At 38.2% G+C, this 18571-nt stretch overlaps 1 protein-coding gene across 1 annotated transcript in view; it reads right to left on the minus strand.

The window, feature by feature from the left end:
* Nucleotides 1-18571, minus strand: part of LOC104511161 (macrophage mannose receptor 1-like) — a 31661-nt gene that overhangs the window by 12677 nt on the left and 413 nt on the right. The window contains exons 2-17 of the mRNA XM_010153657.1: nucleotides 16245-16406; nucleotides 15385-15498; nucleotides 14131-14277; nucleotides 12693-12875; nucleotides 12015-12169; nucleotides 11228-11341; nucleotides 9915-10030; nucleotides 8906-9054; nucleotides 7939-8138; nucleotides 6529-6656; nucleotides 5143-5230; nucleotides 4407-4551; nucleotides 2103-2138; nucleotides 1839-2002; nucleotides 1240-1307; nucleotides 242-342 (exon numbers count right to left, since the gene is read on the minus strand). Coding sequence (XP_010151959.1) covers nucleotides 242-342; nucleotides 1240-1307; nucleotides 1839-2002; nucleotides 2103-2138; nucleotides 4407-4551; nucleotides 5143-5230; nucleotides 6529-6656; nucleotides 7939-8138; nucleotides 8906-9054; nucleotides 9915-10030; nucleotides 11228-11341; nucleotides 12015-12169; nucleotides 12693-12875; nucleotides 14131-14277; nucleotides 15385-15498; nucleotides 16245-16406 — 2070 coding nt within the window. The remainder of the gene's footprint in view (nucleotides 1-241; nucleotides 343-1239; nucleotides 1308-1838; nucleotides 2003-2102; nucleotides 2139-4406; nucleotides 4552-5142; nucleotides 5231-6528; nucleotides 6657-7938; nucleotides 8139-8905; nucleotides 9055-9914; nucleotides 10031-11227; nucleotides 11342-12014; nucleotides 12170-12692; nucleotides 12876-14130; nucleotides 14278-15384; nucleotides 15499-16244; nucleotides 16407-18571) is intronic.

Below are 18571 nucleotides of genomic sequence, written 5' to 3' on the forward strand. Positions count from 1 at the left end.
TGCAGGTGAAACACTCGCCATGTACACATTTACTCAAGTACACGCCTCCTTCCTCTACGGTGTGTTTGTCTCCTAATGGTGATTGTGTCGTTTCAAACTTCAGCACACTTCTTATGAAAAACTGTCAGTATTGTTCAACTACCTATTTGTGGGGTAGCGTCAAATTTAGATAGGTAGCAAACATTTTGGACTTCGATCCTAAATTTTCAACCAAATATTTCTTGTATACTGTTTTACTCACCAAAATCTTTTGACATTATCACACAGTTTTCATCATTATTCGCAAAATTTGGTTCATTTGGAGCCCAGGCGACATAGTTCACTGGAGTCTCATCCATCCAGCTGAAAGAAACAAGGGTACAGTGGCTGCCGGACAGACATCTCCAGGAGTCATTTAGTTATAAGGTCTGTCTAGGTAAAGTGCTAAGCAGCGACCAGAGGACAGAAGGTCTATATATACCAGAGAGAACATAGCCACAGCATTACTGCTGCTTCTCATCTTTTTAGTACTATGACATTCAAGTCCCATCAGCATCCCATTCTGCCAGATGTTGGATAAACAATGTCATACTCGAAGGGAAGGCTTCTTACGGTCTGGACAAGACTGAAACCCCAAGATCTCATCAGTGCACAGACTTCCCTTTCTTTCCAGAAAGGTGTCCTCTTGCAAGCCTTCTACAAACAGATTTCTAAAACAGGTTCCCTACCAGCAATTTCAGAAAGCTGTTGTGTGAGGCATTGCTTACACTTCTTGCTTCCAGCTCACATAACTTGAACCACTGGGATTAGTCTGATTAAACCCTTACATACACATTTTATCAAAACCTCCTGTGCTTTTTCTGTAGCCATTGTAGATCTGATCAGAGTTGATCTCATCCTAAGGTTGATACCTGAAGTGGACCCAGTGAACAACATCCTAAAATTAGCTGCTTCTCCTCACTACCTATGAAGGGTTGCTTGGGTGTTGAACTCAGTTCTCTTAGTGTAAGACATTAAGTGAAATGAACCTTAGCCGTGAACTTCTATTGGTTTGGTTCTGCCACAGGTAACAGAAAAACACATTCCTCTCCTTAAATATAGAAGAACTTAACACTTTTGATCTGAGACATCTTGAAACTATCCAGTGGTCTGTTGCACAACAGTTATTAACTTGTTAAATGAAAGCACACATAAATGCTCCCACAGAGCAAGATGAAATTACCATCGTTCATTGTCCAGTGACAGTTTTCCTTTACTCACCTGAATTTCTGATCAAAGCTGACAACTAAGCCAATAAAATATGATTCCCCTCTGAGTTTTGTGTACATCTAAAACAAAAGTGATTGAGTTAAGCACTAAATAGTTCTTCAAAATCAAGCAAAAATCTGAAAGCCCATTACCATGCCTATAATTTTTATTTTCCATTGATTTTGTGTTGGTTTTTGGTGTGGGTTCCCCCCCCCCCCCCCCCCCGAATTAGGGCCTCAGGCAAGAACTTTGTCAGTTTGGACCCAGGTTTCAAGCAGGCAACAGGGATATGTGGAATATCCTGGAGTAAGGAACCCACTGGACAGAAAGGCAATAATCATTGTGCAGAACACTACATATCCTAGAAGACACAGGCAACCTGGACCTGAGCTATCCTCTGCTGCACTTTCAACATTTGCATGCCTTTTCCCTCTACCTACTAAAGCTATAGTAATTTCTTTACAGGTGCTGAACAAGTATATTCTTATATAAATAAGTAATGTAGGACAATAGGTAAGGACTCTAGCCTAGCTAAATAGATGAGCTGTTCCCTTTATTTTATCAGCTGCTCTGCCTCATAATTCAATTATAATTAACAGCTCAGTGCTTACATATTTCCATAGAAATTGTCTTTTGCTTTCATTCTCAATCACAACAAGACCTGCAAAGTTCTTCTGACAAATTCTCCTTGCTTCTTGCATATGGACATGTTCTTTGCTGAAATAGTACTGTTTATCTTCATATACAATCCATCCATCACTGGTGACTTGATATTCTGAAAAATAAAGAATCACATATATCACATACATATTTGCTCTGTACAAAGTCTGAAAACTATACAATAAACTTTTCTTTGGAAGAGGAAAAAATCCTACCAAAGTTGTAGTTTGGTTCAGGTTTTAGTAGTGTACCTGTAAAATAAAACATTATCATGAGCAACATTCCAAATACCAAAAAAAAAAAAAAAGAAGTCCAGATATTTGCATTATGTAGGTGCAAATGTTTTGTATAATAGAGGAGAAAATAAAAAAAAGAACCATGGATTAACTAATCCATTTTCAAGATTTTAGAGCACATACCACTGGATTAACATAAAAAATTATGTAAAATTTAGAAATATTTATCTAGTGAAAAATATGTAGCTTTAAAGCATATATATATCTCCAGAACCACTGTATTAAATAATCCAGGATGTGCAGAAAAGACTTCGTAGGTGAAACTTACATCAGTTTGAAAATTTGTTTGGCATTTTTACTTGCCATGCTGTTATTATTTTCTTTTATATTCATGGGACTAGAGCCAAACAACATAATCCAGCAATATACTAAATTCTCAAGCTTACCCACATAGTAGTAAACTATTCACAAGTATTGAAAGCTTTAATGCTGGTATTTTGTTAATAGCAAACATCATTTCCACTGTCTCGATGCATTCCTCCTATCCTGATGGCTTGGCTTTTACTAGGAAATTCTATTTTTAAGAGTTCTGGAGAGCCAGTAGATACCAAACACAAACTGCTGATTACTGGAAGAACCAGGAAGAAGCAATTATCCTGTTGCCCTTCCAGAGCCAGCTATCGCCCCTCAAAGGTAGCTCTGCTCTTAGTTTGCTCTTCACAAGGACCAGTAATTCTGTTCTTGGCTTTGTCCATTTCTTCTGTTGTTTCATGGAGAGGAACGCATTATTAAAGAAATGGCAGGAACAGTTTAGATGAGAAACAAACAAATGAAAAAGCAATTAAAATTCTTCTGTTTGGAGCTTTTAAACATTTTCTTCTTAAGTATTTAGTGAAGAACAGAACTAAAATTATTCAAATATCTTCATGATAAATTTACATTCTTCATCCTATTTTGATTTTATTTTTTAAACCTGATATAACTATAATATTTCTCTTGCTTTCAAAAAAATAAGTATCTTAAGTAAATATGTATCTAAGTGAATACGAAGGAATTAATAACCGAGTATCTCATGTCTCATGTTGATCACTATATAATCTAGATCTACAATGACAAGATCTAATTCTTTTATTTTTTTTAACTTTTGAAAGATCCTCTAGGATCAAGATAAACTGATCAGTCTTTATGTCATGGCTTCCAAACTCCTCCTGAGCAATCTCACCAAGAGCAGAGTGCCACATCTGTACAAAGCAGCATGCTCAGCACACCAGAAAGGGCTGCACAGGATGTACTGCTTCAAGCTGGTATACGGAAGTTGGGGTTTTGATGGTGCATTTGTATGACTAATCTACCCACAAGGGAACAGTGATTCTTCCTTTTCAGTTAAGCAATTTTTCAGTGTTAGCATGGTGCCTTATTGGCTGTTAAGGGCAATGGTTTGTTGGCGGAGTCATCGTTAGATATATCAGTGCTTTTTATATAACTGCTTCTCCCTTCTCCTCCCTATTGTGCCTCCTACTATTTCCCTGTGTGCATCCAACTTCATTTCAAAAAGCTTTTAAGAATGTCCTGCTCCATGGAGATGCATAGAAGTGCTCAGTTTACAACCAGGAACAGGGAAGTAAAAGTAGGACTGAGTAAGCAAAACAAGGTCTTTCATTACTGTCTGTCACTTGGGGTGTTCAGTGCATGAAGACCCTATTTCCCAACGAAGTTCATCAGGCCCATTTCATGCCCTGGCACCATGTATGGGAGTCCTGGCACTAGGACCCTGCTTCCCAGACAAAGCTGGTGGACCAAGTAGTCCTTCAGGGCTACACCAGCCTCTACTTTTGATCTCTTTTTTTGCTGGTTCCTATAGCAACTGATCTCTCTTTGGTTCCAATTATTCGTTTCACAGTGGGAAGCAAAATCCTTTTTCACTTCTGTATGGAGAACTCCCATGTCCTGCATCTTTGGCTCTCCTGGCTACTCCTGAAGCATATGGAAATACAGGGAGGAGGTAAAAGGAGAGGCAATAAGTACCTTTGCCTTGCAAATTTATTCACCCCATGACAGAAGGAGATAAAGCTAGAGATAAAGTAATAGGGACATCTTCAACTTCCTCATCTGAGTATAACTGAAATACCTCGTTTCATTCTTCTTGCTTTATGTGTTTCTTTCACTACAACTGGTTTCAAAATTAACAATTCCCAGTATCTTTCTTTTTCATTTCTTTAAATGCATACAATTTGATTTGGAACTTGGCTTTATCACTCCTATTTAACAGGAAAGTAACCATACCTCTTTTTGTTTCACAAATCCAATTAAGTAAATGTTCACAGCGCAAGTCGTTCCAACGCATTTGGGGTGATCTATTAAACATAACACAGTGTTCAAGTTCTTCATGGTTGTTGGGTTCATCTTCATCCCAGTTCTCATAAATTACCTGTGTTGGAAATATATCTCAATTACTATGTGATTCGAGCTGAGTGGAAATAATTGAGATTGCCTTCGCAACACATTTTCAGGATCTCATCATCTCAAGTACCTTGTTTATGGGATCGATAGGAGTTCAGATAGGTCTGAGAGTGTGTGAAAGTCATGCTGATCATCTCACTTTCCCCACCGCTCCCCAGAGAAGGTACAAAGATTACACAGTATAGAAAAGCATGTGTCTGATAGAGAAAAACTGATGGGTGGAAGGAGTCTTGTTTATCTCACTTTGTGAAAGATGGCAACCTGACTTCTCTGTACTGGCACACAGCAATGCCTGGTCTGGGATGCTGTGGAGATCTAAAAGCACGGACTGTGGGAATTGGAATATAACATGATACCAGGGATGAGCCAGGGGCAATTTTGTACTTCCATTAGTGTGTTAAAACAGTGCCAGCCCTGAGCACTGCAGCTGTTCACAGATAAAGGTCTGCCATGCACCTGCCAAAGGTTTAAAGAGATGGGGAAAAAAGGCATAAAAGATAAAAATCTATATATTCTAAGGATCAGAAAGTCAACTAATATCCAGCAAGTAAGTACTCACAGGGGAACCATCAATCCAGGCAAATCCTTCATCAGGATTTAAGAGAAACAAACCAATCCAGAAAGCCTGAGTGTGCAGTCCTTTATCCCTAAAATAAATCACACAATATTGATACATGAGTGTAGAAAGAGGGGGCATGATAAAAATGCTGTAAAGCCTAGAAACATGCTGCTTTCTGTCACATCTGAATTGCAAGCTGCTCCTTCACTGTTGGCCCATAGCCAGGCTTACTGCCTGCCCTCTATCAAGGGGTTAGGTAGTGCTCTGTGTTGGGACAAGCCTTGCCATATCTGAATGTAAGTTAAAGGACAAGTGGTGTGGCACAGAGGTAGCTCAGGATCCCATCCTTGTGGCTGCAGTACAGGTCTTGCCTGTAGCAGGAGCTCACAGGCAGAGGCTTTAGCAAAAGTAAAACATCGAGAGCCAGAATACAACTTAACTAATGAAAAATAGTGAAAATATTGTTTTTCAACTGCTTTGACTTGCTTCTTGACAATTCCTATGTAGTTTATTCAGTAGTTCAGACTATTTATCTTGTTGTACCTATGGATCAGATAAAATGGAGTCCTATGTAATTCACTACATAACACGAAAATTCCCCTCCACAAAGATTTCATAGTCTAAAGCAAAAAGACTTGATAAGTAAAAACACATTCAGGTTCTCACAATACTGAAAAATAATATGAAGAAGGGCGAGATCATAAAGAATTTTCTGTATAACAGTTTTAAATCTATTTGAGAAATTAAACTATATTCACCACTACGTGAAACAATTTGGTTAAATAGCTATATGTGATGCACCATTGAGGTGTCTTGACATTACAGAATACAATCAGAAAGTAGTGGTCTAATTCTTGAGGAAAATAATGGCTTAATTTCTACATTGTGGGCAAGACATGGCATCTACAATGCTAGCAAAAATAATTTAAAATTAATTCCTGTTTGATTTCAGGAGTCTTCAGTTTATAGTCAGAAAATTTTGACATTAAGTCCTTGTACTTCAGTTTACATTACACATTTTTTTAAACACATTGATTAAAATGTGAATTGCAGCCAGTTAAAAAAAGGCACAGTTAGAGCTGAACATTTTATTGTCTCCCTTTTCGGATAGGGACTAACATATACAAAGTTGATCAGACCTGGAGAACAACCTTGATAAAATCTTGTGAGGGGAATTTCAAAGATATCAAAGCCTCTTTAAAATACTCAATTTGGGTTTATTTTAAAGTAACTTTTCATGATCATATCTGTAGATGAAAAATGTCTGTGTTAATATAAAATTTGATTGTCTTCATTCACTCACTTGCTCAGCCTTGAATGTATTTTGAGGGAATTCTTACGTAACATAACATGAACATGAAAAAGATCGGTTGTGCAAGTACTCACGATGCTAATTGCCATAATAAAATTTGATCTTCTCTTGTATTGATTGTGACCAGATTTCCTCCTATTTCTCTACAGAATTCTTCAGCCTCAAACCAAGACTTCTTTTGGTTTCCCTCTCTCACAAAAAACTATTGAGAAAAAAAAAAAGTAAAAATAAATTAGTAAATGTGCAAAGTTTGGCATATAAAAACATATAATTGCCTATTTAATTAAAATCAGTATCACTTTAGCACTCCTTTATTCTTCACATCTATGAAGATCTGTAATATTAAACACTAGTAATACAAAGTGTAAATATTTTTTCTTAGTATCGTCAATTTTAAAATAAGACATGAGTAGCATAAGGATCTGAGGAGAACAAAGGTATCAGAATGTAAAGAGAAGAAAAAAAAAATTTATAACTTAATTGGAACTTTGACCACTGAAAGACTCAAAGAAAAATGGAATAGCTCAGTTGTGGTATTTCACTGTAAAAAGCTCAAGTTCTTTGAGACACGGAAGGTGGAGGGAAAAATCAATAGGTTGGAATAGAAAAGACGGTATGGATGGAGAAAGCTGTTTGGCACGGTGCTGACCCTGGCTGAGGAAGAGGTCTGTGTATGGTGGTGCAAGTATAAAAATAGCTCCACTTTCTACTTGATGCTTGACATTTTGAGGAAAGGATAATCAACAGTTTGGCAACTGGCAGAACCAATAATGTTAGTAGCAATACTGAAATGTGACATAGAAGTTGAGCCCCTTATAAATACAGGGTTAAAATCACCTCTGGCCTCCCAACCAGCAGAGAGCCCCAAGAAAGAAAGTCAGAGGATACTTATGTAAAGACTTGGAAGAACAATATTGCATATTTACTTTTCATTGATCTATTTTGCTTTTTCTTTACTATTTTCCTTTTCATAAAGGAGACTTTTTAAGGCATTGGTAGTTAAATCCAGAAGATGCCCAAAACCTTTACTTGCTGAAGTCGCCAGTGTCAAACTAAACCTGAATCTAAAAGTGTCACTAGAAGTATCACATGCTGTGTGAGAAAAGGTTGGCAGAGGACCAGGTTTCCATAAGTTTTCTCTTAGAAACATTGCCTTATGCAAGTGACACTGCCAGCTCTTCAGGTGCAATACTATATTTTTCTGAAGTCTCAAATTCCTGGAAGCGAATAAATCAGGTGAGCTTCTCACCTGGCATTTAGATGAAAGAAAGTATATTCCTAGCACTCTGTTTTCATTGTTTCAGGTTTTCCATTGTTGACTTTCATTATATTCGATGGATTTTCTCCTTTTTTCTTTTTCCCCCTTGAATATCACGGAGAAGATCATTCCCCAAAAATAACCTGGGTCCCTCAGTACCACAGTGGCCAGCAACCCCTGGGCTGCCTCATGCTCAGGCTCTCAGGGAAGGTAGACACACACTTACTTTGAAGCATGATTCTGTCTGGGAAGCTCCATCCCAGCCTTCGGCACAGGTGGCCTCAGGGACCAGTGCTGGAGGAACAGGAGGTGGCACTCCTGCTGCCCACTGTTTGCAAAGATAATTTGCTGTCTTCTCACAGCTAACAACATCCCATAATCCAGCTGCAATTCCAGTTCCCATGGCAACACAGCCTTGCTCTTTTCCTTTGTGATATGGAAAAGAAATGAGTAAACCAAAAGTCTTAATTGCTCTCTAAGAAATTAGACCTTTGCTTTTATTCTTAGAAAATGATGAAAAGGAAGATGCAGGTTATACAGGTTAAAAACCATCCGGGATATCAAATGATTTTTAATACTTCCTGCCAGAGCCCAGATATGGGCCAATGAGTCTCACAGTTTCACCTTTGCCAAAAATGGAGATTTGCAGCTTTAGAATACAAATCTTCCTTAGCTTGTCACCCCATGGAAATCACAGGGCAAGTGGCACTACATTTTATTTACATATATAGCAGATGGCCTGACGACTACTTTGCGGTTTTCCATATCTAGGTAATACAATTTCAGGAAGGCTGATATCAAGCTCAACAAGTTTGTTTTAAGGCACAGGTAGCTAGTATGAAGGCAGGAGTTCCCACGTAGATGCTCATTTCTCACGTATGCACCTTGTGGGTCAAAAAATTGTCCATAATAATTTTTCTCAATCTGATGCATTGTTGCTAACTGGTGTTAAAATGTTGAAAAAAATGAGACCATGGACCTTGTTAACTCCTGCACTGTAGTGCCTTCAGGCTCACCCGTCTGTTTCTGTACAACTTTGCAGGAGATTGACTTAAACAACACCTGACAGCTGCAACGGTGCTGGTTGCACAGGCATCAAACTCAAGGTCTGATGGTGTTGGTCACCTACAGCTACAAGCACAGAAGCAAGTTCCTACTCTAATTTCTTAGGGTTGAGCCTGTGCAAAGGTTACCTGGCATCGCCGTGTTCCAGTGAGTGAAGAGAGGAGTTTCACCACTCGTCCACCTGAAACTCCCTCGTTCTCTGGTGTTGGAGAGACCAATCCAGAAGCATTTTTCAGACCTCAGCCCCATCAGAGTAATCAGAAAGGCTTGCTCATTTCTGAAGTGGAGAATAGTGTTCATTTACAACCTATTACCTGTGGTATCACTATCATGCTAGCATGACTGTAACACAACAACTCCTCACTGAAGTTCAGGCAAAACATCAACAGGCTTTTAAGTGTGGTCAAAAGAATTTGGTGAGGGACTTTCTCCTTTCAGGTGAAGGCATCTTCTCTCCTTTCCATACAGTTCTGTGAAATCTCAGAAGTCACTGCTCACATGGGCTTCTACTTGTATTCCATTTTCCTTGTCTTTCCCAAACTTTGAGGTACCTCTGACCACCACGTCAGGACCAAACTGTCAGCTTTGCTAACCACCACCCTCTGAAGGCAAACACATTCCTCAGAGACCATAAAGCTTGAACAGCCAGACTGAGATATTGGTAGGTTGGAGATGATATATTCTGGCTGTGGTGGGACAGGTTCTGGGGAAGATTTCCCGGATTTGTTCAGAATTTGACTTAAAAGATAGTTTAGGAAAACATTCTTGTTAAAGCTTTCCTATAAAAATAACACCCATCAGTAAATAGGTGAATATTGTAGCAACTACTTTCCAACAGATAAAAACCCCCAAAAATAACATAGAAGGTGCTTTAATGAAGAATTGAAAGACAAGAGAAAACTGTTTAACTCAAGAATGCCCAGATTTTGAAAACTGTTACAACAGAATAAGTAGAAAGCCTTAAAACACTGAGTCTTTTTTTTTTTCCTGCATGAATAGTTTTATTTGTCTCACTACTACACAATTGCTTGCAAGGTGCTAACAGTACACTTTGAAGAGTTAAAAAAATGGAAACGTTTTGCAAGTTTCTCTATCAGGAGCGCTGATTTTGAAATATTAAAAAAGGTATTTTCCTACCTGCTTTCCACGGTAGCTAGATAAGCTTTGCTATGTTCACAGGTCTTGTTTGCTTCTGAGAAAGTCAGAAGTGCAGAGCCCACCAAGTAACAGTGAAAACCATATCTTTTCCAACCCTGTGACAAACATAAGGTTCTTAATGGGAAATTGAAAAGAGACGTTCAATATAGAAATTAGCTTTGCTTCTTTATGTATAAATGTTCAATGTTAAATTTCTTGCAGCTAAGCTTAAAAACAAGGTGAGACTGGGCTGACCTGTTAATAAACAAAAGCTGGCTTTTTGATGCTGTTTGCTCCTACAGAAGGCTTTCATTGCTTAAAGGATGACATTAAGATCTTAATTTTCATCTCTTTTATGTGCACGTGGCTTTTCAGAGAAAATGGTGACTGTGCTATTTGCTATCAGTTTCCAGTGCTCTCTGAGGCTGGGTTTATGCAAACTGCACTATAACCAGCCTGTGATTCATTCCAGAGTAGCTGCAGATCCAGCCTTCCAGAGCTGTGGGATCTGATATAAGGAAATACAAAAATATTGCAGTGTGAAAATGAGTTGACATACAAGCACAGCTCCCTGGAGCTGCCCCTGCCGCCCCTAAGTGCGGTGGGTGAGGAGACTTTCTGAGCTAAGAATCCAGTCAGTGCTTGTTTGTGGGGAGGGTGGAAAGGAGGAATAACAGTAAATCACCCCTGCTTCTTCCTGCTCTTAGAGAGACGTATGCTGAGAAGTATAGACATAGTGATTTTTCTGAGTGGGTCAGTTCTGTAAAAATTACTAGCTTGGAAAAAAAAATAACCTGCTGATATCACTCAAGAGGCCAAGTAACTGGGTCCATCAGTAGCAACATGGTACAGAGAAGCTGATCCTTTTCTGTTTAGAAATTATTTTCTTTCTTTTATTGTTCTTATATAGTAAGGACTTTATAAAGACTTTAAATAGACAGCAAATCTAGGAGATGAGACAAAGTGGCTTTTGGTAATTCTACATGTATTGTTAGGCTAAGAACATAAATAGAATAGAGGTGAAATTACTATTTAAATATGTATGTAATTTTGTCACAGGGTGGCTCATCTAGGAATGGAGGGAAAGGCAGTATTCATGCACATGTAAACTAATCTTGACTTGCTTGAGTATTTTCAGAGCAAAAATGAAAAATGCACATATATTAGTCAATTGCTAGTAAAAAAAGACTAAGCTTGCCCAAGAGCAGATTTTCTAGAAGATACAAACACAAAGACTCTAAAGGAAGCAAGAACCAGTAAATTAATTCCTGTTCACTTTTCCCAACATAATTAATTTATGAGAGAGCATTTACTTTCTGGCAGCCTGGGTCCTCAATTGTCTCTTTTTCAGAAGATTGTGATGAAGGCTTCTTTTTACAGATGTAACTAAGTTGCTTATCACAGACATTAGTTGCCCAGTATCCATCCTCGAATAGCAGGGAGAAGAAACGAATGTAAAAAAATGGACATTAATAAACATAAGAAAACCAGTGTTTTCCTCTTTCTTCACTATGAGGCCCACTGAAATATGTTACTTAGGAAGGATATGGGATCATTGCTGGACATTTATTTTAAAAAAGCAGGCACAAATCTGTCAGGATTGGTTTAAGATGAAAGAAGGAAATAAATAAGAAACTAAACAACATCTTGAAGTGTCAGCATTACTTGGTATCATAACTATCTACTTAAGGAGAGGGTTTGTAAAGATACGTCTTATCTGGGCCTAATGGATCTGCATTTAGAGCAGGATTATTTCACTACACTTCTGGAAAAAAGATCAATGAAACTGAAATAATGCATATCTGAGTGGGTTGCAGTAAATCTAACTATTGTATCTAACAAAGAGAAGATTGAAAATTACTGATTTCTTTTGAAAAAAGGAACTGGGGAAGGGGAAAAAAAAAAAAAAGTGTGTGCTACCTCTCCATTTCTGATCTCTCCTGTCCTCTGAACTTCTCTTCTGGTCAATGCCAAATTTGTGGGGAAAGCTATTTTAAGCTAAGATATAGAATGTTTCCAGAATAAGTATATAAAGGCAAATGATTTCAGACTGATGTAGTTATCACTTTGCATTACTACAGAATGACTGTGTGGTTATACCTGCCCCTTCATAGCAACGCAGTCCTCCAGACCACTTGTGTAGGTGGGATGCCTGCTCTGCCATTTGGTGAATGTCACAGGAGTCCCATCACTCCACTCGAAATAGAAGTGTGCCTTCAGATCATTCAGACCCAGCCATAGCTCTTCTGTTGGCTCTGAAACACGAAAAGGATTAGGTTTGCTGATGGTCTGCTATGCAATAGAGTGAACAACAAGCATCAGGGCTGGTGGCTACAGGTCCAAGGAAAATGACAAGTTGAAAAATAATATTTCCTTAGAAGGAGATATAGCAAGACAAAAGCTAAAGTTTTTCATCTCAGCAAAAGGTTTTCATCTCAGCAAGAAGCTAAATTTCTTCCAGGCTTGGGGCTCAGTTCTGACAACATTGAACATAGTATAAAGCTGCTCAAAGTGAAATTTTTAGAGATCTTTGTGTGACTTTCTTAGGAAAACTCCCCCCCCCACCCCAGCTTTATAATGTTTTACAATGTAGATTGTTTCTTGGTAAACAGAAACACACTTCTATGTTTATGCAACAGCAACAACATAAAAGAGCACCATAAGTTAGATTCAGCCTTCCACTTGTGATATTTCAGAGAAAGCATTAATATTTAATATGAAGCCAGCTTTTTTGTTACAGATGAGGCAAACACAATACAGGCCTACATATATACTCACTGTAACCAAGCTGTGACACTAGGAAGCTGTATTCAGCAACGTTGTGGACACTTGCCAAATCTGCATCTTGCCTCTTGCATGAAGTCAGAGCATCCTTCCATATTTTGGGTTCCCGCTGAATGCTGTAGCAGTGGCCTGCGTATGGCCACCAGCCATCTGGGCACTTAATAGGTTTCAATTCCTCTAAAATCAAAGCACAGTTTTTCAGAGCAATTTCATAAAGGGAAAATAAAGAACACTAGAATGAGATCTCTCGAGCATTCTTTACAGAAGTAGGACTATATGAATAAACATAAAGCCGTAGTTAGAAATGCGAATACATTCAAATGAAAAATAAGTATCATTAAGGCACAGTATGCTAAATATGCAAATAGAATTATGTCTCTTTAAGCAGAGAATCATTGAAATATGCCCACATTGTGTCACAAAGGCAATTTGAAATAATGATCTGGGAGAAAAAAAGAGACCAAAGCCGACATCAGCCTCTCGTCTCTGCCCTCCAGAGCAGTTCGGTCAGTGTGTTGCCGTCCCCGCCATGCTGCATGTGCTGGCTGGCATTAGGCTCTGCCTCCTGTTCAATGTCTGCTTGGAAAGACACGTAATTTTCAGATATGGAAAAGTATGAAGTAATTTTTTGGTAACTGCAGGTCAGTAAATGGGGCAAATCTGTGCAGAGTTCGTAGTTTTCTCCTCACACTAACTCAGTAGATTTTTTATTATTTAGTTTTCTAAATATCTTCAAAGTTTACCTGAAGTTTGCTTTAAAAATAGAGTCCTGAATTTCTTTTTAAGGTTAATAAAGGAATAAAGATTCTCTGAAATTATTTCTCTACTTTGTCTAATATAGCTACTGTTTTAAAAGTAGCTTTTATAACATTCCCAGATGACAGCCTCCAGCAGATCCCCTCTGTGTGTGGTATGTTCACGGCCACATTCTGTCATTGAAGCCTCAGGTCATGGTGGCCCATGGATGAAATGTAGCCTCTTTCAAATATTCCTGCCCCTCCTGCTGTGCCTCTATGAACCCAATGCATTGCGTAGTGTTGTCATCAGAGGAGGGTTTTTTGCATTAATATAAGAGAAACTACAATTGCTCATTTAGAGCAAATTAGAAGCATAAAATTTCTTCTGTATTTATGCAAATTTGATTGATGGCACTGGTTACCATGACAGAGCAGCTTTTATCTGTCTTGCAAGAATGAATGATAGAGTGATGGAACAAAATAACAATATTCTTCTATGAATGGCTAATACACAATGGGAGGACAAAAGCGATATCTAAAAGTCGGTGTGCATGCATAGGTGTGTTTTTCAAAGATTCCGAATATCTTGGTTGAAAAATCATGTTTCATACCTTTCATCATTTGAAGGTCTTCACAGATTGGTGTTTCTACAAGTCAAAGAAAAATCATCCTTTTTATTTGACTGACCTACCTACCTTTGGGTATAATGTCAGACTTTGAACTGAAGTTTCTCTTTTTACAAATGTAGCCGAGTCTCTGGTTACATGCTTGGTTTTCCCATTTACCATTCTTTCTGGGATTCATCACTCCACAGATTTTCCCAGGGAACAGGAAAGGACTTCCTTTGAGTAGGAGAGAAAATAGAGACTCACAACAAAAATAAATTAAAAAAAATTTAAAAACATCATGGTATCAGTAGAAACATCAGCTTATTCTGATTTCTTCAATGCTTAATATGAAAAGTCCTCTCCCATAAGAAAACTGGTGTTGTAGTTTATAGGATGCTGCTTTCAGTTTATGCTTTGAGAGTGAAGTAATGACCCTCCATTGACTTTGTGTCAGGGTACTACTGGGAAACTTCTGGTTCTTTTCGTGATAATCTGATGCTCACAGACCAAACAGCTGCATCTAAACCATTATGGTGTGTTAAAAACTTCCAAATTTAAAAATACTCAGTTTTAAATTATACCATCCCTCCAGTATGTCTCAGTAACTTCACAATTCTACTTTCCCATAAAATAGCTTTTCTCTTTTCTGTTGCAGTGTATAAAATCCTCTGTAAGCAGCAATAGGAATTGCCTGATATAGAATTTTTGAAAATTTAGAGGAGAATTTAATTATTTTTTTACCACCTTGTAATTTTTCCAAAACCAGAGACAGCTTGAAATGCTTATGGCACAAAGGAAACATGGGACCAAAAAAACCAACAAGCAAACAGAACTCTTCCCCATGTGTGAGGAGCCCCACAAACCCACCCCTCCCTCCCTTCCTTGAGGTGGCCCAGTGCAATTTTGCACAAGCTGCTGAGGAGTTATGAGCTGGCTGTATAAGCTTCTCAATAATATTTAGAATTTCTCCAGACAACGTAGTGCCATTATTTTCTAAATATTTTGCTACTTTTAGAAGATTTGATTTATATTTATACTCCTGGGCAACATGTGATAGAAAAATTATGATCTCTGGTCTGTGGGGTTACATATCACTCCAAATGACACTCTGCTTTCATAAACAAGCTCTTTGCTTATATAAGAAAATAAAAGAACTTGCTATAGCTGATATCCACAGTGAACTTGTAATTTGGAAGTGTACTTCTTAAAATAAAGATCTAGATCTTCAGCTATTGTAATTCAGAGTGGGTTTTCCTGAAACAATAGTAGCTATTGAAGTTTTTATTAGTTGGTGTCTTATCAGAATCCATTCAAAGATTACAAAATAGATACAGTTCTTACCTGGAGCCCAGTTTAAATATCTGAAAGGGCTGCCCCCAACCCATTGCCATCCACTGTTGAAATTCAAAGAGTTCAATCCAATCCAGAGTGCAGAACTGAAATTTTTAGTTAGCTCTAAATCAGAAAGAAAAGATCATTTGTGTCTCCCTAGTCTCATTCTTGGGAAGTTCATCTAAAGGAAATAAATTCATAAGTAAGAAATGTATATTTCTTAGTTTAAAACAGCCAAAGCCTGTATTTTCCACATTACTGAGGTGCACAGATTAAAAAAAGTAAAATAAGTAAATGAATAAATATTGATTTAATAGAGATCACAGTAGTTATAAGGGCAAGTGAACACCTTATTTCACTACTTAAATAAGAGTTTACTTCTTTTACTTTGTTTCATTACAACATAAGAGATGTAGAAAATACTTTATTTTCATTAGGGAATTGTGCTAGAATGTTTCTGTAACAGATTTTGTGGAGTAAACACATCAGAAAGACAAAACCAGTGTGCCAATCAGTTGCTTCCAGATTTTTTTCAATGGGACTGCTTTCAAAGCCTCCTTCACACCATTTGTAACTAAGCTGATCCCATGATACTTGCACCTGAAATCGACAAGACTTATTTGGAGTTTATGTATGCAAATGTGCCCATATTAGGACCAGACCATAATATTGCCCAAGAATGAGTAAATGAGCATGCAGGCAAGCAGAGGAAACCCTCCCTGTGGGACAGGCTGCAGAAGATGTGGTTACTCCGACATGGAGAACCAAGGTGGGATGGGACCATTTCCTACCACACCAAACAGAGGCAGCTAACTTCGTCTAAAGTTCAGGAGCAGCATATTTTGTGGTCTTGCTCTCTATTATTTTACCTCCTACATATGCTTGCTCATGAATCTCTGTGATGCTTAGGAGTTCTGCATTTTGCTGCTGACAGATTTTCCTTGCTTGGTACCATGTTAGAGCTGAGTCTGGGTTTATCTGGTAGTGAATGCCAGTTGAAACATCTTCTGTCCAAAATCTTCCTGTGTCATCTGGAAGAAGAAATGACATGGAGCACTGCTGTTAGAGGGTTGACACTGGTCCAACTAAAAGCAAAGTAATTATGTAATGATGCAAAATCCCTAAAAATGCACAGTATTAACTGTAAGCCATGAAAAATTGAAATCAGATTAGGCATTAATTTTAAAAAAAGTGTATTTTTTTTTTAAACTAAAGACTTTATTATAGATGTCTAAGTTTTTAGAAGGGAGTGAATGGGTTTCAAATATTTTCTTTTACACAAAATGTAGTACTAGGTAGACCAGACATATCTGTTGATTGAAAAAAGAGATTACAGGGTGAAGTCAGAGGAGTAAACTAAGGGTGTAGGTTGAACTATAACCCTGGAGACTCTTCATCCCCATGGGGCAGGAACCCCCTCTTAGATCACCATCAAAAGCAGCTTTTTCAAAAATGGCAGAATCTGGCCCTGGACAGCCCAAGGAGCTATCTAATCAGCCTGTGTAGCACCAGTGTTCAGATGAGCTGTGGTCTTTGTTTGCAGAACAACTCACAAAACCTTGTGAAACTGGTGTGTCATTGGGAAGGCAGTTGATGAGAAAAGTGAAACAGTTTGTGTCCTGAAGTGGAAGGATCCAAACTTAAGTTTGGTGCAGAAGAAAATACAAAAATGGGAGAGGAGGACATATACAGCAGCATCATTTTTGAGTAGGCTGGCTGTAGGGGAAAAGAACAAGATAGGAAATGGATGCTAAGGAGAAAAAAACAGTATACAGCAGTTTAAGTGAGAACTGACCTACAGGACGTGCCTGAGGAGAAAGGAGTAGTGGGAATTTTTTTGAAAGGAAGGTATTGGCCTAAATTCATGCTGATCATGTCATGCACTTCAGTCACATAAAATGAGATATCAAAGGGCATCTTCACCTCTCTGGTCCAGAAAGAGAAACAGCCACCTCCAGCAGTTGGGTCAGGACCTAGCTGGGCTGAACCACTCTCTGGAGGCACCTCCTCCTCTCCACTCTCTATAGAGGGAGTGCTTGGCTACTGGGGCTAAGGTTTATCTGATGATTTTCATTTGGCTATTCTGACAAGGTTTGTCATCAGCTGGTTGCTGATAAGGAACCTGGTAGTTCAATAGATTGTTTTCTCAACAGCATTTGATAATAAATAAAATGCAAGGTAATAAATAAAATGCAAGACTTACTTATTAGTGGGCAAAATCCATACAGTTTATCAGCATCGAAGTCTGCAGTTGTTGCACACCAGAGCCAGCCATCTGATCTACCAGCATCCGTGCACTCACTGTACTGCTTGCCTTCATATTTGAAAGGGAACACACAGGGCTGTCCATTGGCGTTTCCTTGTAATGTAAACATATCTAGGGGGAAGAAAGGATTAAAAGGACATAGGAAAATAATAACCAAATCATATATCTGACTTCCTAGTAATGGATCTATCTATCAGTATATCTGTTTATCTAAATTGAGAGGTCACACTATCTTTTTAAATTAATTTTTATTTTTCCCACTTGTGTAGCTAGAGTTTTTAAATAAAATGAGGGTTTTTTAGTTAAATTTGGGGTTTAAATACTGTGTTTAGAGTTTGATATATATACTTTGTAGGAAATTCTGTGATGATATGTTGTGGTTCCAGAAGTCAGAAAAATCACAAGTAGATCTCAGATGAGTTCACTGCATTGTTGTGTTCTGTACGGCTCAGTAAGTTCACTTTATCACTCCATCTTTTCATTAATTGTTTAAGGAATAGCTGGCCAGAGACAAGACAGATCAAGTTGTCAGGAGGACATTTACACAGTAAAAATCTTAGGTTTCAATTGCACGTTTCTGCACATGGAGAGATCTTGCAGATTCACCCTCAGCTCAGTTTCTTTCAGGTAGCAATGCTTTGTCTTTTTTAAACTATCACAGTATTATGGGACCATTCTTTTATCTGGAAATTTCTGATACACACTCTCAGTCTCACATTCATGCAAGCACATTCATCTGCTCAGTTCTACATACAATACTGCTTTACCATTTCTCTCTATAGCCATATCTAATGAGTGATATACGTCTTCAGACTAGAACTATTCTTCTGATTTGGTCAGACTGGAGGGGAGGAGCCAGTTCTTCCTTCTCATACCTCAGTCTTGGAGCAGAAAGCTGCACAGCTGTCATGAAAACATGGATCTAAACCA

This window comes from Eurypyga helias, unplaced genomic scaffold, assembly GCF_000690775.1.
Source record: "Eurypyga helias isolate BGI_N326 unplaced genomic scaffold, ASM69077v1 scaffold26246, whole genome shotgun sequence".
In the NCBI taxonomy this organism is placed as follows: domain Eukaryota; kingdom Metazoa; phylum Chordata; class Aves; order Eurypygiformes; family Eurypygidae; genus Eurypyga; species Eurypyga helias.